At 35.3% G+C, this 22643-nt stretch overlaps 2 protein-coding genes across 6 annotated transcripts; both read right to left on the bottom strand.

The window, feature by feature from the left end:
- Positions 1-4804: 4804 nt before the first annotated feature.
- LOC7463748 (K(+) efflux antiporter 6) lies at positions 4805-12711 on the bottom strand. Of its 4 annotated transcripts, XM_052449157.1 has the most exons (20): positions 12293-12709; positions 11758-11801; positions 11227-11285; positions 11017-11095; positions 10876-10937; positions 10718-10793; positions 10498-10572; positions 9938-10009; positions 9767-9850; positions 9014-9082; positions 8834-8911; positions 8612-8700; positions 8390-8486; positions 8209-8262; positions 7357-7452; positions 6572-6760; positions 6403-6480; positions 6141-6185; positions 5315-5404; positions 4805-5178 (listed from the first exon to the last, which is right to left on the bottom strand). In XM_052449157.1, exons 1-20 carry the CDS (start codon positions 12513-12515, stop codon positions 5095-5097), a joined length of 1743 nt encoding a protein of 580 aa, XP_052305117.1. In that variant the 5' UTR covers positions 12516-12709; the 3' UTR covers positions 4805-5094. The 4 variants fall into 4 exon arrangements, with proteins under 4 accessions (XP_052305117.1, XP_052305116.1, XP_052305119.1 ...); XM_052449156.1 differs by having other exon boundaries at positions 9767-10009; positions 12293-12710; XM_052449159.1 differs by lacking the exon at positions 11227-11285 and having other exon boundaries at positions 12293-12455.
- A 5699-nt stretch (positions 12712-18410) lies between these two features.
- LOC7476648 (protein REVERSION-TO-ETHYLENE SENSITIVITY1) lies at positions 18411-22643 on the bottom strand. 2 transcript variants are annotated; one of them, XM_052449226.1, is made up of 4 exons: positions 22298-22642; positions 19934-19945; positions 19447-19788; positions 18411-19042 (listed from the first exon to the last, which is right to left on the bottom strand). In XM_052449226.1, exons 3-4 carry the CDS (start codon positions 19753-19755, stop codon positions 18620-18622), a joined length of 732 nt encoding a protein of 243 aa, XP_052305186.1. In that variant the 5' UTR covers positions 19756-19788; positions 19934-19945; positions 22298-22642; the 3' UTR covers positions 18411-18619. The 2 variants fall into 2 exon arrangements, with proteins under 2 accessions (XP_052305186.1, XP_052305187.1); XM_052449227.1 differs by lacking the exon at positions 19934-19945 and having other exon boundaries at positions 19447-19819; positions 22298-22643.

Genomic DNA, 22643 nt, shown 5'->3' with positions numbered 1-22643 from the left:
CTGAAGGTTTCCAAAAAATCAACACCCTCCTGTTGATGAAAACCTTTAGCGACGAGGTGAGCTTTGAAACGTTCAATACTGCCATCAGCTTTCCTTATAATGCGGTACACCTACTTGGAACCAATAATATTAGCAGTAGGAGGAGAAGGAATTAAAGTCCAAGTACCATTTTGCAGTAAAGCATCGAACTCCTTGTTCATAGCATCTCTCCAATTGGGATGTTTAATGGCCTCAGAATAATATGTTGGTTCAGGTTCATTGTTGGTGACAGTGGTCATAAGAGCTTTTAGGAGAGGGTACCTGATATGGGATTCAAGAGGTAGTTTGGGTTGGTGGATATTATTTTTGCTGCGGGTAGTCATAGGGTGGGTATTTTGAGGTTGAGATGGAGGAACATATACTAAAGAGGGAGGGGGTCTTTCATCTGCATGTTGATTTTGAGTGGGATCACGAACAAAGGTCGCTGTAGAAACATCAAGATCAAATTGAGGCTCTGTTGGTTTTGCTATATTTTGTGGAAGTGGTGTTGTAGTTTGAAAATTAGAACCTGTAGAAATACTGGAACGAGAATATGATAGTTAGAGATTAGAAGGAAGAATGACAGGAGTTTCATGAATGGAAGGAACAACAGTTTGTGGTGGTTCATAGGGAAAGAGAGACTCATCAAAAACAACATGACGGGAAACATATATTTTTCCAGTGGAGACATCTAAGCATTTATACCCCCGATGACCAATGCTATAGCCTATGAAGATACATGTTTTGGATCGAAAATCCATTTTATGTTTATTATACGGACGTAAGTAGGGCCAGCAAGCACATCCAAAAACTCGTAAAAAATTGAAATCTGGTTTAGAATTATTGACCATTTCATAAGGTGATTTGTGCTGTAAAATCGGAGTGGGTAAACGATTAATGATATAAACAGCAGTTAAGAAGGCATCTTCCCAAAAAATATTTGGTAAATGGGAGTGAGCAAGTAAGGCAAGACCAACCTCCACAATTTGGCGATGACGCCTTTCAATGGCATCAACTTTTTGATGCGTATAAGGGCATGTTACTCGATGAGTAATTCCTTGAGTTTGTAAAAAATGATTTAAGCTGTGATATTCACCACCCCAATCAGTTTGGATAGCTTTAATTTTAGTATTAAATTGACATTCGACTGCAGCTTGAAATTTTTGAAAAATTTGTAATGCATCAGATTTGAGTTTTAATGAGAAGAGCCATAAAAATTTGGTCGAATCATCTAAAAAACTTATGTAATAACGTGCACTTGTAGTTGATAAGATGGGTGATGGCCCCCAAACATCCGAATATAATAATTCTAATGGTTTCGAAACAGAGATATGTGAATTAGAAAATGGCAAAGCATGGCTTTTGGCCATTTGACAGTGAGAGCAAATAGAACTTTTATTACTGGTAATGGGAAAGGAAATAACTTTATTAATAACCGGGAAGGAAGCATGGCCAAGGCGCCGATGCCACAAAGTGGCAGAGATTTGAATACTAGAAAGAGCTTACGGCTGAAGACGAGCAAGCGAAACTGAAAAATTGTAAAGGTCGTTACAAAGTGGTCCCCGATGTAGGACGTTCCCCAAGTAGTCCTTCACAAGAAAAAAAGAGGCATGAAACTCAAAGAAAACATTATTATCTTGACAGAAACGGTGGACTGAAAGAAGATTTTTTTTAATATCAAGAACTAGTAGTATTTGGTTTAGAAGAAAGGATTTGGACGAGGAAGATAAAGTGGAAGTACCACTTTGAGTAATTTTCAAACCTGCACCATTTGCCACTTGAATATGATCGTGACCATCATAGTCCTCATTTTGAAGATGAATGTTGTTCAGATCATTTGTGAGATGATGTGTGGCTCCTGTATCGGGATGCCACTCATGAGCAGCATGGTGATGTCGGGCAGCAAGAAAAGCATAAGGTGGACGTTGTTGGGATTGATCCTGGTAAGAGAGATCAAAACGATGATAGCATTTAAGTGCATGATGACCCGGTTTGAGGCATACCTGACAAATAAGAGAGTTATATGCTCCTTGATCACGGGTGGTTGAACGGCCACCTCGACCTTTGCCACGATAGCTATTACCACAACCTCGATTAGAGGATGGATAGATGTTACCAGGGTGAGATTGAAAAAGAGGAGGTTGTCTGGTGGCCATATTCACAGATGCAGCAACCTGAATGGTGTCATGATGCTGATTGATCCTTGACTCAGCAATAAGAAGCAAGGAATAAAGCTCCTTCAATGTGACAACATCAGAATGAGAGGTAATGGTAGAGACCAATGAGTCATACTCCTGACCAAGGCCAGCAAGAACATAAGTAAGAATTTCATCAGAATTGAGAGGTTGTCCAGCAAGCGCAAGTTCATCAGCCATGCGTTTGATGAAAAGAAAATAATCCTTAGTAATCATGGCTCCTTTACGTGCAGTGGCAAGCTGAGTACGAAGTTGAACAGCTTTAGCACGTGAAATGGAAGAGAAATTTTGTTGAAGAGCAAGCCATACATCTTTTGAGGTGGTATATGATATGACCTGAGAGAGAACATCCTCAGTAAGAGAAGTATTGATGGTGGCAAGGATTAAAGAATCCTGATGAAGCCAATGGTCATATTCTGGGTTGGGTATCTTAGTAATGGCACCTGTAGTGGGATGAGGGGCATCTATCTCTTGTGGAGGTATCTGAATTGTGCCATCAAGATATCCAAAGACACCTTGACCACGGAAATATGAGAGGGCCTGAGCTTTCCAAACAGGATAATTTGAATGATTTAGTTTGACACTGAGGGTAAGAGGTAAATGTGAGAGAGAGGGAATAGAGAATGGGAAGCAGTGTTGGGAAGGGTAGCTGAAGAAGAAGAAGCCATTATATGCGAAAAGAAAAAAAAAAGAGGATCAGACGTTGGTCTTTTTCGGGCTGACTGATACCATATAGTATAAAAGCTCTGTTTTGAATAATACTTTCTTATCTTTCATTCGTGAATTACAAGATGTTTAAATAGATTACAAATAACAAACTTTAACTAAGTATCATATACATCATCTGATTTGAATTCAAAAATAGATTACATGCCTAACTAATAGATTTTGCAGATAAGAGATTTGTTGCAGACGTTTTAAACTTTGAATCTTCAGTTGAACTGGTCATGTTTATTTGTTCTTCCACAGTTTGGGAGATGTGGCGCATGAGTCAAATCTAGTGGATGTTGGTTCAATTGGAGTTGATGGTTGTTTGATTATGATGGCTAATTCCAATAAAAAAAAGTATTGCGTTGGTATGGTGATGTTGGCTAATGTGGTGGTGTTGGTTCGTGTGGTGGGGTTGTGGAGGTGTTGTGTTCACAATAGTAGTAAAGAGAAAGATAGGTTACTGGACAATGGGTTGTGTTGTGGTGATAATTGATAGAGAGATGAGATGGTTGGAAGTGGTAGGGCGGCTTGTGGCGAGGCTGCTAAGAGGTGGGGAAGTAGTACATGGTTGTTGAGATTGAGGTTAGTTCAAGTGAGTTTGGTTAGTGATGGTGGAAGAAGAGAGTGAAGGGAAGGTTGTTGGTGGTGTAGTTGGTCGAAGAGAGAAGAGGAGGATTGGTGATCGATGATGGAGGCAGGTTGTTGGTTGAGAAAAAAATATGGGTGGTCAGAAAACGAAAACGGAAACTAGTGATCGATGGTGAAGATAGGTTGTTAGTTGAGAGAGGTGTAGATCAATTATATTTTTTATTTTTTTAGCAACACTTTGACATTAAATCAATTATAAAGGTAAATCTATAATATCTTAGAATTTTTTGTTGCCTAAGTTTAACAACTATATACGTAGTAATAAGTTACGTGTAATTTTTTTACATACTAAATCTCTCAAACAGTGAGAGGTTTTAAGTAACTTTTTTATAAGTTAATCAAAATAAACATATAACTAACCATATAATGATTGAAGTGAATCCATATATAATTGCAAAAACTTTTAAGGACCTATGGTAAGCCGAATATATGCAAATGAAATTCAAAAGGAAGAAATCACATTTGCATGTTACTTGAAACAAGAGCAAAGAAGGAATAAGGAGAGACAAGAGGAGGTTGGCATGGAGAAGCAGGAGCTGCAAGAAAATCAGATTTGTTAGGATTGAAAATGAAGAGAAGCCTTTTAATACTGAAGGTTATGATAGCAAACATATGCCCTCCCAACATAAACGAACGGCTGTGATCGTTTTCAATATCCACTAATGATTTCTTTTTCTTCATTTGTCCTTTGTTTTGGTAGTTCTATTTTTCCTTCTTGTACTACTTTGCATAGTGGTAAATGCATCGCCCAAACCGTTTAAAGCCCCTACTCCATAGCATAGCATAGCATTCTAAGAAGCACAAATCTTAAGACTAGAGCTAAATTCTAACGGCTTCGTTCATGATTTCATTCGTCAAGCTTGACACACCATTCATGGGCTCTACTCAGTCTAGCTCTCTCCACTCAAGAATGGCTTTTAAACAGGATCAGCTAATGTTACCACAAGATTTAAGATCTTTCTCTTGGACTTGTGAGACAGGATTTAATGCATCTATATATATGCATGCATGAAAAGAAAGGAGCTGCAATGTTTGGAAAGAAAAACAGATTCAAAATAACACCCAATTTATTGAATTTTTTGTTTTTCATACAATTCAGGTTAGAAATTGCTCTGCATAGCCAGGTCAATGTTTCAAGAGATTCTGTCCAAGAAATTCTGAACATAATATATACATCTGTCCGACAGTGGCTGTAAAATGCCGTGACATTGAGCTGAGTTTTTCAAACGTGATTGTAGGAAAATCTTAAAATTGAAAAAAGAAATGCACTATGCACATGTTCGTTTTACAAATTAATAAGACATCAAGTATGGGTTACTATGAATTATCACTGTAATTTCCAGCAGGACTGAACATATGATACAACAAAAAATCATGGAGAAGAATTTCTATCTAAATTGAACTCAAAACTGTGCCAGTCCAAGAGGAATACGGACTTGATCTGCACGGGTGAAAAAAGGCCGCAGCAGAGTGCTAGTCATATAAATTTGACATACCACTTTATGACATATATGTATGGAGCTCATGAGTTATGAGGTACTTCAACCAACACACTAATCCGTTGTTTACCACTGTCTGATCGGAAGATTTCTCCTTTAGATCCAACCTAGATGTCAAAAGCACATGATCAAGTCTAGAAAAACAAAAAAAAAAAAAAAGGAGATCTACTAAATACAAGTAGATGGTCAATCCAACCAACAGCTACAAGTTGATGTCTAGACAATCCCATCCTCAATGCTTACCTCGACTGCACTGTCGGGAGGGAACCACCGTAACAGCACTCCTAGATGCATTACAGCAGGAATTAGCTTGAAAAGCAGAGTCGTTGTCACCTGCAGGTACTTTACACGGGTTAACATCTGACAAAATGTGTGCAGCGACGGTAAATCCAACACATCTTGGGTATTTGAAATACTGACAGACCAAAAAAAATTGATTCCTCTCAGTTCACTTTTTTGGCAACTCAATGCCACCGGAAACTTCCTTCTTAAACAATGGGGATAGAAAAGCATTGCCTACTCTAATCACAGGTCTAGCTTCCAAATGACAGCCACAACTAGGCTGCACAAAGTTTGTCCATCATTTGAACTTCATCTTGTACTGTCACATTTATTTCAAGATGCATGGCAAGCGTATCAGTAACTTCTTGTCACATGTTAATTGTTGTTTCCACATGCAAAAAAAATTGTCTTCTAACAAAGATCAGTACAGAAAAGCCACAACTATGTAGCACATATCCACATTATATCAAATCAGTGTCCCTTGTCCACATCAATCTCCAGAGTAAAAATAAGCATCAACCACAATTGTAGTCTGAATTGCACTTTTCACTTCATGCAGTGGGGATTTTAAACTGAAAAGCTGCGGATGCAAAATTCACCATCCTATTAGAAGAAAAGAATAATCTAAACGTGCAGTTAAATTGCAGGAACAACTTAAACTAGAAAAAAATTTATGTTTTCTGAGACCAACAGTTAAAATGCACTAGGGCAAATCAAACCCCAGGCTAAAACAAATGGCAAACACATCTGTAAAGCCCACTAACTGAAGTAAAATAAATTGCCATACCAAGCTAAGGGCTGTTGTCCCAAGAAGCAGCAGGTAAAGTTTTCCCTGAGAATGATCAAATTATTAGCTTGTTAGCTCAGCACTAGCTTGTAATCTCCAGAGATTCTCTCAGCATGACTCAAGGCCAATTCCAGTAAATATTATCATGGACCACCACCATTAATAAATAATATAAAAGTTGACATGGTTCATACAAAATTCTCTTAGCCAGGAGTTCTCTATTTAAAAAAAATTCCACATAAACTGTAATAGTATCAGTTACCTCAACTAAATGAAGATTAGAAGCACGGCTAAGAAGAACAAAAGCAAATTCTCCTATTTGAGCCAAAGACATTCCAACCTACACATTTATATGATATAATTACGTTTCCTCAATCAACAACCGGTATTCTTGAAAGCAATAGAACCAGTAAGCCATCACAAAATCTTACAAGAAGTGATGTCTTGTTGTTGTAACCAAATCCCTTCACAACAGCAGTGATTATGGCTGTTTTTATGATGATGACCAATATAACAGATGCCAGTAATATATCAACATGGCTCCAGAGAAAATGAACATGGATCAGCATTCCAATGCTGGCAAGGAAAAGAGCAGCAAAGAAATTCCGAATAGGTTCAATCTGCACAAGGAACAAGCTTCATGTGTGGAGTAACTGAGATAGCACTCTGGTACTGGTAACAAATATCAAATGTCAAAAGCTTCAACAAAATAAAAATTAAACTATTGTTGCAAGGATGAACTGCGACTACATTGCATGATAGCATTGTGGTTTCACACATCCACCATAGCATTTACTTATTCCAAAATACATCCCTGAAGAGCACCTCAAATACACAGTCTAGTATTCATTTTGCAGAAACAAACAAAATTGTCTACACCTATGAGACAAGGATTACCTCTATTCATTACTGAAAACAACAACAACAATAACAAGAAGTCCAAATTCAGTTTAGTCAACCAGTCAGATTAGAGTACCATTTCATTGCTGGATTCTAGTGCCATCATGGAAAGCCTAACTAATTTCAAGAATCTCCTGATGGTAAAAAATATTTACATTACTAAATAAAGGAGAAGGAACCACTTCTGTGTTTCATGGTTGCAGCATCACCTCAGCTGCTGCATATATTACAGTATACAAATACATACACCTTCACAACTTCCATTGACAAAATAGCACACTAACTTTAACTTGCTTGTTCTAGTGTATACACTTACTTGTTCTAGTGTATGCTGAGCAAGATCAGTTGTTGATATCATCACCCCAGCAGCAAATGAACCCAGTTCTAGGCTTAGACCAAGCTTATCACTACTCTGAAATATTATATATAAAAAAAAGGAGATCATAGTGTCATTTAACCTGCAATGCAAAGAAATTGCCAGAGATAGGCAACTTAAATTATCTCATGAAACCCTTTAAGATGCAAAGTGAAGCAGAGAACGTAAGGACTTCAAGCAATGCAACACATTAAAGCATTACCAGCTGCAACCAAAATCAAATAACAATAACAGCCCAGTTAACTATGGTTGTATGTGCCATGCAGATACACACCACTCTTAAGTTGTCATCTATCTTTGGGATTCTCATCCTCTGAAGGAACCCTCTAAACCAGATGCCCAACGCACCGAGATCCAATATCTTATTTTTTGGTTAGAAAAATAACCATGTTCAAAATGGAATAATATTCTGGGATCTACTATTTCACTTACAAATTAAGTATTGTTTCTACACATGGCATATCAACAATTTTATATATCATACAGCGTTTCCTAATAAACCTCTATTCATGAGCTTAACTATAATACAAGAGTTCATCACCATGATGAAACACATTGGACAATTAAAGCCCAACATATCGCAATTCACTGGTTCGAATGCTCTAAATACAACTCTTTCAGAGCAGCTGTTTGATTTCTGTACATATATAGGAACCCAAATGAAACAAAAATACAACTCTTTCAGAGCAACTGTTTGATTTCTCTACATGTATAGGAACCCAAATGAAAACATAGCAAGCAAGCACAGAAGAGAATACTTGTAGAGGTATAACAAAAGCAGATGAAACATACCCAGGCCACAAGCAAGCAGAACGCGACTGATGCTAATTGATAGAGTTCATTTGTCTGCAAAAATGCATTACAGTCTTGATAAAAAGTGCAATGTAGCTAAAACACATGTACACAATTTTTTTCAATAAGCCCACAGCAGAGTAACTTAAAAAAAAAACTTCATTATCAAATAAATGCGTACCTGTGATGATAGGCTCATCATCAATTTAAGAAACCATGGAACCCAAGTACAAGACAATATAGACAGAACAGCCAAAAATGCAATCAACACCACCAACCTGGAAACAAGAGTGAGCATATTATAACAGATAAACAGCTTTAATATGCCTGAGCACGCATGCATGTATGCAAGCTAACTCCAAAGGACAAAGTTGACAGCTCAAGGTAATTAATATTTACTTACACTTTAGTCATGGACATTAGTCCTTGAAGAACACCAGAAGTTCCACCTAAAACAGGAAGCAGTGCAAACAGCAAACCAACTGCACAGTCCTGAGAGGTAAAACAATCCAAAGATGCAAGTGGTAGAAGGAAAGTTCACATGGATAAGTTGAGTGCCAGAAAGCGATAATGAAACACAACAAACAAAAGAGAGAATTGAAGAATGAGTGAAAAGAACTTCAACCTGCAAAATAAGAGTTCCAATGGTAACTTGCCCATGAAGGGCGTTAGTAGAATTCTTTTCCATCAAGAACTTCAATACCTGCACCAAACCATGCACCTTTGAGATCATGGCGTTATATCACAAATTCTATGATGAGAGGTAGTCCAAATGATTCATGACACATTTGGATAAGGTTTTTACCACTGCTGTTGAAGACATCGAAAGAAATGCACCAACAAACACACCCTCAGAAGACTTACCACCACATAACTGCAAACAGCATCCAATCAGAACTGCAACATCAAGAATGAATAGCTGTGTGCAATATACCCTACATACCAAGAAATTACAAATGCAACATGCTTTGTAGCAAAACCAATGATACAATACCTCCACTGTGCAAGCACCACAATGGCAGGTAAGAACTAGAGATTTTACTACTGCCAGTGGGTTTAAAAGAGAATTAAAACTTTGAAACATTGTGATAGAAAAGATGCACATTTGATCCAATTTTACAATGAAACCATGCAGCAACTACCATAGGCACTAAATTAGGAACCATCATGCATATTCGAACTCTAATCCCATTACTCCACTGGGTATGAAAGTGGTATGGTGGCATTATAACAGTCAGTATGGTCAAAGCCTGATACCAAAATCTAAGAGCCATAAACTATAGAATGGGAAAAAAGAAGTTAATGCTGTATTGAGTATGGGATCATTTCTATAACTGTCATTCATTTAAATTGTCAATTTTTGGGCCAAGAATTGCATACCTATATCATTTCTTATTTCTTCAGATAGAAATTTTCTAGAATCCAATGCTTTGTTCCTTGTGATTTGGTTAAATAATCAATTGGTGTATGCTTTGGTAAAAGTGGTCTTCACATGTTAAAGGGAAACTCAGCAATATAATTGCATATAATTTCTGAAACAATAAGTAGATTATCATACCATGGCTGTAATGCCACATAAGAACATGAATAAAATAATTTCAAGCAGGCCACCTACAACAGCAACTGCTCGGACAACTCGAAGCTGCAATTGCAGAAGATGAAATTTAGATATAATTTTAATGAAAAAAAAAATCATTAAGAAAGAAGAAGAAGAAAGTAAAAAACAGACTTTTGTTGTCGAGAACTCCAGGCCCAAGGCAAAGAGAAGAAAAATTACACCAAACTGAGCCACCGTCTCAACCTGGCATGCATGCATGAAAAACAAGTCAATTGTGAAGTTGGTAGAAGAAAATTAACATTAATAACATGGCAAGCTATGCCATTAAAATTACAAAATTGCAACAATTGCTTGGAAATTTGTTATTTTGTGTTGGCAAAACATCATAAGAAGATAATATGGTATCTTGTTTACAGCTGCAATTATGACAGAGGTAAATCATTTAACTGCTGGTTGCAAAAGCTATATTTAATACCCTCAAATCATTTGAGAACTTTTTGATGTAAAGAACAGTCTCTGTTAAAACTGTGAACGGTAAAGGTGAATTATCAAAACTTTAGGATTTAAGACTAAAATAATCTTCACAAAATAATCCATTTGTTATTACTGCTACATTATGCATTCAGAGCCTGTCTCATTAATATATTAAAGTAGAGCACTAAGGCAAAGAAAGAATTGTTCAGAAATGTTTTAGGGGAACTGGCAGAGGAATGCACATCTATGCTACATACTTGAACCATTTCACTGACAAAGTTGAATCCTCCAGGACCAATAATAGATCCTGCTAGCAAGTATCCAGTAATGACCTGCAAAAATTTACCATTAGAAACAGTGATATAAGAGTGGCATGATAAGATGGTACAACTTAACGAAATGCAATGCTCAGACATTGAATTATATCCTAGCATTGCAGTGAGTCATGAACTAAGCAGAGATCAAATATAACCAGACCGGTTGTCCAGCACAAGCAAATGCAATGCCACCACAAGTTGCAGACACAATGACGACAACCAAATCTGATATCAATCTACAAGGCAACAATTTCAGATTGATTACCAGCTGAGTAAGAGAAATAAAATGCATCACATATAAGAGATTAGTACACTTACCGCAAGTCTAGCTGCAGCACTGGATATTTTGATTTAAAATTGGATATAATGAAGACATTATCCTGAAACAAACAATTATTTAGCAAGTATAATACTAATAATGCCACCAACTCCGGAAAGCTTCCAATGAACCAATGATACCTTTCGATCAATCAGTGTTGGGGTATCTTCTGCTCCATTATCATTGTCCAAATTGAAAACATGTTGAAATTTAAACAACCTAAAATGAGATTCACGAGAGAATTGTTTCAAATGATACAGCAACAATATATACCAAGTAAATGCAGAAACCAACTTAAACATCAAAAACTAAACAAGAAAGCCACTAATTTACAAGACAGAAGCTTATACTTTTCCTCTTTCGAGTCATTTTTCTTCGATTTAACTCTGGCAACAGTTTCCAAAACTGCCTGAGCAACACAAAAGTTATCAAGAAGAAATGTTCAGCAAAAACTTGTTCCAAATGAATTCAAACAAGGGGAAAGATAGAAGCTCAAAATCAAGCAGACTTTTTTTAATGCAACTGATCAAATTTATGATGAACAAAAAATAATTAAAACAGCAATAAAAATAAATACGAGAGAAGAGAAGAACACCACCATTGCAAGTGTTTCTTGTCATGGTGCATTTTTTCAATTAGAAAAGACTTGATCAGAATCTCAGATAATTCATAGGAATTATAAAAGCATGAATTAGTTAAAGAATTCTAATTAAACCATAGCAAAGAAACAAAAAGAACGGCATTATCTGACTTCTTAAGTTACATTGTGCCTCAATCACTGATTTTGTGTTGAATAAATCCCTATTACATCCATAAACTAATTGCTTCAATAGAGTTAAATCAGTTGCTTCAAAATCTGAGAAGAATAAAACACAACCAACCTGCTGTTCTGCGACGCTGTTGTTGAAGCTTCCAGCATCAGTTGCTGCCGATAAGACAAAATAGGTAAGGGAGGAACCATGATTAGCTAGATGTTTATAAATAAGCATGCAAAGCTCCGGTGATTCGTCTTTTGCGCAAACAATAACCAACATAGCAGAATCCCAGTACAAATTGAATTGTTCGACTCTACTCTATTGTCATATACCTTCAATTTAAAATGCAGGTCACTATAGCATCGTACCAAGCCTAAGAATTAAAATTGAATAAGATTTAAAGGGCAAAATTTCTCATTAAACTGAAAATTCCATGGAGTTTTCGACTCTGAGATTTTGAAAATGAGTCTAAGAAGGCAAGATCTAATCCTCTATATATCAACCGTCAATAAAGTACAATTCACCAAAATGACACTCAACAAATCTCAAGAACTAATTAGTAACAAAAAAACAAAAACAATAGTTAACTGAATTAAGAGTGATTTAATACTTCTTCAACTCAAAATACAAGAACTAAACCCTAAAATCGAGAAAAACGAACCTTCGTTTTGGTCATTTTCAGTGAACTCTTTCTCGAGAGCTTTATCGATGATATCAGCGAAGCTACTGCCTTCTCTAGGTTTAGAGAGAGAGGTGTTAGAGATTGAAGTGTTGGCGGTGAACTCGAGCCGATCTGACTCGTTGAGTTCGTCAGCGAGTGAGAGCGAAGCGAAACAGTAGAGCAAAAAGATGAGTTTGCAGAGAAATGGTTCTCTTCTCAACATTGCGTAGAGGAGAAATAAATTTATTTATTTATTTATTTATTTTGTTTTCTCTTTTGCACTTCTTACTCTGTGCGCTCAGAGAGGGAGCAGTCAATTGGTAGTCATGAATCAAATATGAAGCGAACCGGAGGCGAAGATCTGATGCTCCTGTTTGGGGTGAGCTGTTGTTCTTTTTTTTTTTTTTCTCTACTTGGATTTAGAAACTGGACTGCATCCTCAGGTCCTTTTCTCTAAAACAAAAGGTTAGGTGCTAAAACATTTGTCAATTTCTTAAACTTTTAAGTTCAGATATTAAAATTAACATAAGAATGTTTATTTATTTATTTCAATCATAGTTTTTAGACCTAGTCCAATTTAAGACTCCAGTTTAAAGTTTTAATAGGTCATCAAGTTAATTTTTAAAAAAAAATCAAAACAATATTAATTTAATAAAAAAACAAAAATCAACGGGTTATAACCAGGTTTTTAACCGAGTCTTACCGGGTCAACCCGTCGAGTTACAGCGAGTTTTTCATTTCTTTGTTTTTTTTTAATTCGGCCTAGTTCCAGCTTCAAATCAACCCGTCAAACAGATCAGATTTTAAAACTATGATTTCAATACATAAATCGATATGAACTGCATGTGTTTTTAAGATTGTTAAAAAATACTTTTAATTGTTGAAAATATTTAGTAAATTTTCTCTAGAACATGCTTGAAAAATAATTTTACAACGAACATGTTGGTTCAAACGTGGATGTCAATTCCGGTAACTTGTTTAAAGCATTGTTTTAAAATAATCTAATTCCAATATATATATATATATATATATATATATATATATATATATATATATAAAAGAAAAAAAAAACCTCTCATTAAAACCAAGAAAAGCTCACATGTTCCGATGACATAAAAAATCTAAACATCGCTAATTATGACTTTTAGACAAAAGTTAACATAAAACAACTTATGGACCTGCATGTTCCATTTTTTTATATAAAAAATCATGTTTAAGGTGTTGTAAAGCATTTTAAAAACAAATTTCATGATAGATCATTTGGGTTAAATAAATTTGTTTTATTTAAATTAAGTGAAATAAAAAAAACAATAACAGAGAGACTAAGAGGGTGCTTGGCAGTGTGGTAGCGGTTGCTTTTTAAATAACTTTTTGTGCCGAAATACATGTCAATAATGTTTTTTTATTTTTTAAAAATCATTTTTGACATTAGCACATTAAAACGATCCAAACCGTACAAACCATATTAAATTTTAGCAAAAAAATTAAATTAAATTTTTTGAGAACGCGGTTTGCACCGCGTTCCCAAACATGTTCTAAATTTAAAAAAAAATGATCAAATGAACTTGTTAAAGGAATCTCTTATATTGCATTAAAAAAAAAAAGTTATGTGATGCTAGCTAAATAAATAAATAAGTAAAAAAAATCTTTTAAAAGCAAGAATCGTATTTCTAACGAAATACCTTTAGAATTGCTACAGATAGATCTATTTGGATCGACTAGAGTTAGAAGCATAAACGATAATAAATATGTGTTTGTGATTGTGGATAATTTTACAAAATATATATGAGTTTTATTTTTAAAATCAAAAGATAATGAATTTGTAAAGCTTTCAAAGAAAGTTTAAAATAAAAAAGGTTTCTCAATCATAAATATAAGAAGCGATCATGATGATGAATTTATAAGTGATTTGTTTGAAATGTTTTGTGGAGAAAAATGATATCACCATAATTTTTCAACATCTAGAACTCCTCAACAAAATGAAGATTGTAGAAAGGAAAAATCTGTCTCTTCAAAAAATAACAAGAACAATGTTAAATGAATTTGATACCCCTAAATGTTTTTATGCAGAAACCGTAAACATATCTTGTTATGTTTTAAATCGTGTTACCTTGAGACCAGAGTTGAAAAAGACTTTTTATGAGCTTTAAAGAGGTAGGAAACCTAACATCTTATATTTTAAAGTTTTTTATTCAAAATGTTTTATTCTTAACACCAAAGATAATTTGGATAAGTTTGATTCAAAATCTGATATTGATATTGTTCTTGATTATTCCTCACTTAGCAAGGCTTATAGAGTATATAATAATAGAACATTTTGTCTTGAGGAATCAATACATGTCGCATTTGAAGAAACTCAAAATGATAAAAAAAAAAAAATTAGATTTAAGATGAATTAATGAAAGTGTTCAACATTTGAGTCTTAATGATAAGACCCTTATGAAGGCTAACAATGAAAAAAATAGACAAAGACCTACCAAACACAAACAATCAATAAGAGATATTAAGTAATTTTTTTGTGTCATCAAATGAGCTAAGCTATGTAAGCTCTTATCTTCCCAAGGTAGTAATCATTGGTGATCCATTTGAAGGAACTAAGACTAAAGTACCTTTTAGAAACATTAATGAGCATTGTGTATTTGTTTCGTATACAGAGCTCAAATCCTTCTTAAAAGTTAAAGAGGATGCAAATTGAGGGCGAAATTGAAAATATCTGAGACCAATGACCAAGTTGAAAAACACGTTAAAATTAAAGGGTCCTTTTAAAATCTTACAGGGGCAAAATTGAATTACTTCTTGAAATCAAAATTCAATTAAGGATTTAATTGAATAAATTCAAAGATTGAGGGCTGAAATAAAAAAAAAAAGCTTAATGACCTAACTGAATCTAAAGTTGCTAAAATGACATTGTTTGATTTAAATAAAACGGTGCATTTTGACCAAAAAAACATGTTTTGGTTCAAAATGATGTTATTTTGGTCAACATAAAGTAAAAAGAATATAGTCAAACAACACGTCATTTGACATTGTTCATTTTATTTAAAAAGAACCCGAGAAAGTTGTCTTTAATGCCGCTTTTTAGGCCTTTGTCCTCTCTCATTCCCTCACCAAACAAGACAAAAAAAACACATCACCCTCACGCTCTGATATTGTACTACCTATCCAGCCTTGGCCCTGCTGGATTATGGCCTTGTAGCTGCTGCAATAAGTGGCTAAAACCTTTAAACCAACTAGCCTTAATAACCTAGTTTTGATAGTACTAAGTTATTAGCTTATGGCCAATGGTTAAGATCATTTCTAAGTGAATCAAGTGCCAAAACTCAAGCTTGGAAGGGATCCTAAACATCTTATTCACCCTCGATAAATAAGGGTGAGGCTGAGGTGAAGAAAAGAGAGAGAACCAAAGGAAAGAGATGGTGAAAAGGAGAAAAAAAAAAGAAGAAAAAAAACAAGTATCCATACCCCTACGTAACAACATATACTAATTCAACCAAAAAACTAATTATTACATCACTGTGAGCCACCCCTTACAAACCATCCTTCTCCACCGTACACCAATTAAAAGCTACACCAATAATTAACATTCACTATCGTTGCTTCCGCCCTCACCAACAGCTCCATCATAAACCACCAACAACACCAGCAGGACCACCACTAGCCTGCTTCCATCCCCAGGCCAGATAATTACCCCCTGCCTGTTTTCCATGTCACAAATCCTTATATGAAATAAATCAATACATTGTAATTAAATGAAAATGGATGTTGATGTTCCTTCTTTTCTGCTGAAAGATGCACGTGGGCTGGGTTAGTTGGTAAATAATGAGGTTGGACCTTCATCACAGCTCAACCTATTTAGCTGAGTCAGATTTCAAAAAAAAAAAAAAAACTTTTGAGCTATTTTCTAACCCAACAAAAATCATGTCGCCTGAGCTTGAGCCCAATCTATACACATGGGTTTGGGCCTTGGGCCCATCAAGCCCATTTCATGATACTAGGCTAAACACAACTTAGACTTAAAAATGTGTGTGGCATGCTCTCTTCTTACCAAATAAAGTTTTTTTTTTTTTTATCCTTAAGGTTGTCAGTTTTGATTTTTAAAAATGAGATGGATCCTGCTCTTTCAAAGCTCTTTCCTCGTCAAAGTTACACTATGGAAGGAGAAAAAACACGAAGGGGGTGTTTGTTTGCCCGGAAAGTGGTTCCAAACTTTCATGTGTTTGCTTGTCATTAGAAATGTTGGTCAACAGAAAACACTTTCCAGTCAAAGAAAAATTTGGCTTGATTTCCAGGAAAGTGTTTTCCTTTTATTTTGGACGGAAAACACTTTTCAGAAGTTGTGAAAATTTAAAAATATCATATTATTTGCTGATTATATCAAATTTGATCCTCAAACTTTTGATTGATATATATTTTGTTTGAATCTTTTTTTTTAATTTCATCCCTTAAAATTTGATTTAATTTGATTTTTATATTAACTTTGATCCTCATTTTTATGATTGTTATTTGTTTTCTCTTATTATTTTTTTAATTAAAATTTTTTATCTATCAAATTTGATTCTCATTCTTTTGATTGTTACTTATTTTATTTGAAATAATTTATGAAATTGTAATTATTATTATTTTAATTTCATCATCTTTTAATTTTTTTATTTGTTAGATTTGATTTCCATTATTTTGATTATTATTTATTTTATTTAAGATAATTTATTAAATTAGATTTTTTTCAATTTCAATTTCATTCTCATTCAACTTTTTAATTTGTAAGATTGGTTCCTCATTATTTTAATAAGTTTGAAAAAAATAAAACATTAATAAGCTATTTTCCAACTCATTTTCCATAACATAACCAAACACTGAAAAGTGTTTTCCAACTTATTTTTCATGGCACTACCAAACATAAAAAAATAATTCATTTTTCAGGAATTTATTTTTCAAGGAAATCACTTAAAAAAAAAACTACTTTTCAACAAACAAACGGGCCGAAATGATATCAGGTAACATCTAGAAAGAAGAACGGTAAGCTTCTTATAATATTTTCACATTTCTTAGGGATCCTGCTAGCTTGTGATCGACAGGCACCATTGCCCAATGTTTTTTTTTTTTTTAGTTTAACGTGGGTGTCCGGATCAGCTATTATTGCCCAATATTAATTGCTCAATGGCAGTATGCTGTAACCCGTTTGGATATGGCAGAGACATTTTCTTTTAAAGATCTTAAAGAGGTAAGGTTTAGATTGCCAGGTTTATATTTGCAGAGTTACATCTGATAAATCTATTGGAGAGATTAATGCCACCATTGTGCATTTTTGTGTCTCTATTGATGGATATACGACCTTTCATCTTAGCATCCGTCATCAACCTACTAGTCTTGATTACCATTTTCAGATAATGGAATATAACGGGAGTTAATTTGTCATTAAAATCAGATGTGATGCTGGAAGTCTGCCACTGGAACTGTACGGAAGTGTTCTTTGTACATAATATACTGTGTAGGCTTGTGAATTACTGTACACAGTTGCTTCATGATTTATTGGCATCAAAGACGTGACATTCCTCTTGATTGGGTATCGATTAACCATGTAGATCAGACGTTTAAGTATATTTAAATGCTTGTCTGCATTTCTGTTGAGCATTTTCCTTTTCTTCTCAGCATGGCGGAAATCTTGTAATACCAGCTGATAGATTCCTGCGTGAGGTAGCATTTAAGTGCAAGATATTCTTTTGTAATGTGCAAGGGTTGGAGCAACGTCACAAGGAACCTTTTATTTGGATGAATGCAATGAACCTTCGGGGAATCAAGTTTCTACGAGGTTTCTTAAGTTGAAGCATGTTCCGTGAAGCAACTGAAGTACGTGCTTGCCCTAAATAAAAATCAGTTCTTGTTTTTGGTAGTTAAATCTTCTCGAGAGGAGGCAAAAATGCTGGTTGAAATCATCATGTTCCAGGAACTGGAAACCCAACATCAAGAGTCATGCAATCGCAAATTTGAAATGCTACGTTTGGATGAATCTTATCATGCAATTAACTTAAATCCCTAGCAATGAGGTTTTGATCTTCTCTCTTGATTTCTAGTCCCCAGATAGGAGACAAACAGCATAATAAATATTTAAGTAATGCTCTCAATCAATGAACATTCAGTTTCATTTCCAAAACAACCCTACAATGAGTTCATTTTTTCATGATGATGGGGCAGAGATTTCTCCTAGCATCAACACGACTTCCATGGTGTTGGGACTGTATTTGGCGTTATAAACACTTACAAACAATATACTGATTCAACTTCATACCCAAATCCAAATCAACGCCATCAGCATAGATTGCAGAAGTTTTAGCATTCTAACAGGCTTTTGAAACAATACGTGCCCAACAAAAACCACCCCATAAGGAGGAGAGAGAATGAGAACAGGCCAACTAAGAAGGGCCAGCCAACCAAGCATACACCTATGCAAAGCGCAACTGCGAAAGGAAGGAAGGATCTGACGATGGATTTCCAATCTATCCAATGCCCCTTGAAGAGTATTAGAACTGCCACATCTATCATGTTCCAATCCATTGATCCACCATAACATAACCGATTCAGACAGTTGGCAACAAATGAATGACAGTTGCATGTGAAAAGATTGTATGTTTTGTGATCAAAGTGACGCATGCTTGACTGCAGAGCATCATCCCATGTGATCGCAGTCCCATATTCTGAGTGCTTGTAGCCATGCTTGCATGTGTGTCCAGTTAGGTTTGGCGGAAAGCAACACTAATTTTACAAATCATATCGCAGGAAAAAATTGTTAGTGGATCAACTTGTAGCACCTCTTTCATAAAGTAATGCGGGATAGAAAAGAAAAAAAAAAAAAAGACAATAGCAAAGTACTTGATAAATTCATAATTGCAACCAGTTATTTTGAAAAACAAGTTGGGTGTATCTCAACATCAAGATGTGGCTAACCAGAGAAATCGCTTTATTCAGTCAACCTGACCTGACATCTTTTAGGTTATAATGCAATCTATGAGCATGGATTTTAAGTCCTATAGTTCCATTAACCTACTTTCTCAACAAATGGTGACAACAGTCATTGTAATTGTGTCTGTGTGCATGCATATGCATGGGTGCATTAGACGGAGATGGAGATAATACAAAGAGTATTCATGAACTAATACCTGTTCTCTATCAAGTTGAAAATATCTAGCAGCAGCACCAAAAGAAAAATCATCAACATTCACAAAATTGGATCCTGAAAAATCTAAAATAGTTCCATCCTCTCTGCAAATGCCAACATGTCCAATGAAAGGTGCCAACCATGAGACAACTGGGAGTGGAGTCCAAATAAGACAACACGGAAACTTGGCTTTCTTTGGATCAATTCCATCGAGAGGCCACAGTTCATGCTGAATTCTTGACGTGGAACTCATATGCTCAACATCGTAAGCTCCTTTTAAATCCATTGCAGAAAATTGTCCACGTGACATATAGCTTGGTGCACTTTCTATGATGAAACATTGATGTGTCAAATTACACCCTCAGATATTGAACCTGTTACAGTACAATCAAGCAGATAGTTATCATATATCACCAACAAGACGGTCTCTTCAGAAAAACATGCCAAAGTCCTGCCAAGAATTATATAAGAACAAACACAAAATGAAGGCTCCTAATGACCTTTGAAAAAACAACTGTGAATTCTCCAAAGTAAAGAAAGAAAGAAACAGAACAAGCAACAGAGAATTTCCAAAACAGAAAGTACAATCAAATCATTTTATGAACTATACTGCAATCCATTCCATTCCTCTCGGAAAGTGCAGTCACAAGCAAGTGCAGAGACTGTTATATAAATATGAATCTTGGACGCTTATGGCAAACTGCCTAAGTGCTTAGGCTATACAACCAGGACATCACCCCCTACCCTCAGTTGTAGATTTTGCAGGATTCTAAAGAAACAGCAGAGTATAGCATGCTAGTGGCTACTTGATGTATCTATGTGAACAAAAGGGCTTTATTCATAGGGAAACATTTCAACCGGCAGGGAACATTTAAAGTTCCTGGGGAGTCCAGAGTTCAAGCTTCCTCCCCTGAGTCACGAAAAAAGGGCAACTATTAAGCTCACGAGCCTTTAGTTAAACATTATTTTCTGGACATTTGTAATGAGACATAAAATTTTCTGTACATGGCATTAAGATATATTACATTACTGTGGACATATAATCGCACAAGTGAAGTCTGATATTTTACTGTTTGCTTCATCTTATGATCACTGCATAAGAGTCCACAACTAGGTAACAACCAATAATTCAATTATAGTTCTAGCCCAACTGGTTGCACGTTCTTGTTATATATTGTTGACAATTACTAGTATCTTAAAGTTTGAGGAAATTAAGTTGGTAACCAGCCAATTCTCTTGGAAGTTCTTCAGTTTGAACCCCAGCAACTCCCCTTCTGGTAAAATAGTTCTGAATTTCTCAACCTGGAATGACCGACAATGAGAACCAATATGCAGATGGGGAAATTAAGAATAAAGGTTCGCATCATAAATTTTGTGCAATTTACTAATAGCTGAAGCTTTTGTAACTATTGGAAACGACAAACTAGCTATCAAGGAAAATATTAAAAGAAGAAACAAGTTTGCTGAAATGAAAGCATCAACTAGTCAACACCATGTCCACGAGGGAAGCATGTCTCTGCATTCTCTTTTTCGAAAGCTGAAAGGAAAAGGACCAGCATCTTAACATGGCTAATATTCTAGTCCAACAATAACTAGTAATCATAAACTACACTGCATCTAACCATACCAACCAGCATTTCATATTAGGCTGAGTCAACTCCTAGTTCAGCAATCCTCTTTATGTGTTAATCACTATTGAAAAAGTTTTAGAACACCAATATAAACTATGAAGCCTTATGTCTAGCGGTCAACAAAGCAGGAAAACCTGTACAATCTTTAACCATTACCTTTTTTAAAAAATTTGAAACAGACAAAAGAAATCATTGCAGTAATCAAAGAGTAAAGCTCATCCTAGATAGTTGGGCCTGCTACAAGATATTTTAGCATCTAATTTCAGCTATATTATTGGTAAGTCATCCCAGTTAGCGTTGAGACCAATAACCATAATTTTCTATGGCCCCCTCTCCTAGTATTTGTGTTTGGTAATGCATATGGAAGTGCTATTCAAGGTGTGTTTAGGCTGGCAAAGCATCAAAATTGATGTTTTTTTGGGTGCTTTTGGATGGTTTTAATATGCTGATACCAAAATCATAAAAAAGAACTAGAAAAATATCAAAATAGATTGTTTTTCAGCCAAAACGAATTTTTGAAGAAGCACCTACAATGCATTACCAAACACACACTATTATTATGACAGCTTTCACTTATCTTGCCATCATATCATAATTCATCATAATAGAAGCACATTTTGAAGAAGAAAAAACTCCCTTTTCAATTGAAAGTCAAAATGTATTGAATAGATAGAGTGTTACCGGCAGCAATAGTATGTGGAGAAAACCAATCTCTTCTCATATTCAGATCCCTTGTTTTCACATTTGAAGAAAGGTCGCCATAAGAACAAAATTTTCAACAGTCTGAACTCTAAACTCTAGTATGGCTAAAACCATCTGCATGGATCTCCAACCCCATTAATAACAATTTAGGAAGAACCTTCCTGAATTGCTAGGAAACATCAATGCAGAGTTCCAATTAGTATTTTTCACGACTAACGAAACTGGAATAAGGCACTACTCCACATTCTCCCTAAAGTGTAAGTACAAATCAATAATCCCTACTCATAGTCCACCATTCATCAGAAGCTCTCGTTCATAAATGAATTGTTGCTCAATACATCCAATCAACTATTGATGAATCAGACAAATAACAATAATAATTGGAAGACCCGAACTTTTTCTATAAACCCACAAACAAAAAGCCTTCAAATTACTAACCATTTTGTATCCAAACAAAAACAACCTAGAAAAGTAGGAAGATCAAACCCACATTCAAGAGAGAGAGAGAGAGAGAGAGACCTGCAAAATCCTTCGAGGCTTGTGAAAAGTAGCATGGAGTAAAATGAATGAACAGAAATCTTTGCAAGTGATGATATGATGATTGTCCTAATTAAGAAATTCATATGAAGCTTCCTTCTCTTTTGAGGGTACGAAGGAGTACTGAACCAGTAGATTCAGGACGTCATTACTATTGTCGATTACAGAATTTAGAATCTGTTCTCGGACCCAACTGCATCCTGCAGCAGTAGGTCTCCAAGTGACAATCGCATGGAGAGGAAGATCTGAAACTCACACTTAATTTGAGAAAACCAGCCTGTATGCCCGTGCTGTGCTGCGGGGAGATCTTTCTTTTTTAAATGCAAAA

This window comes from Populus trichocarpa, chromosome 18 (genome assembly GCF_000002775.5).
Source record: "Populus trichocarpa isolate Nisqually-1 chromosome 18, P.trichocarpa_v4.1, whole genome shotgun sequence".
Lineage (NCBI taxonomy): Eukaryota > Viridiplantae > Streptophyta > Magnoliopsida > Malpighiales > Salicaceae > Populus > Populus trichocarpa.
The sequence above is the reverse complement of the archived record's forward strand: the minus strand, read 5'-3'. Positions and strand labels throughout refer to the sequence as shown.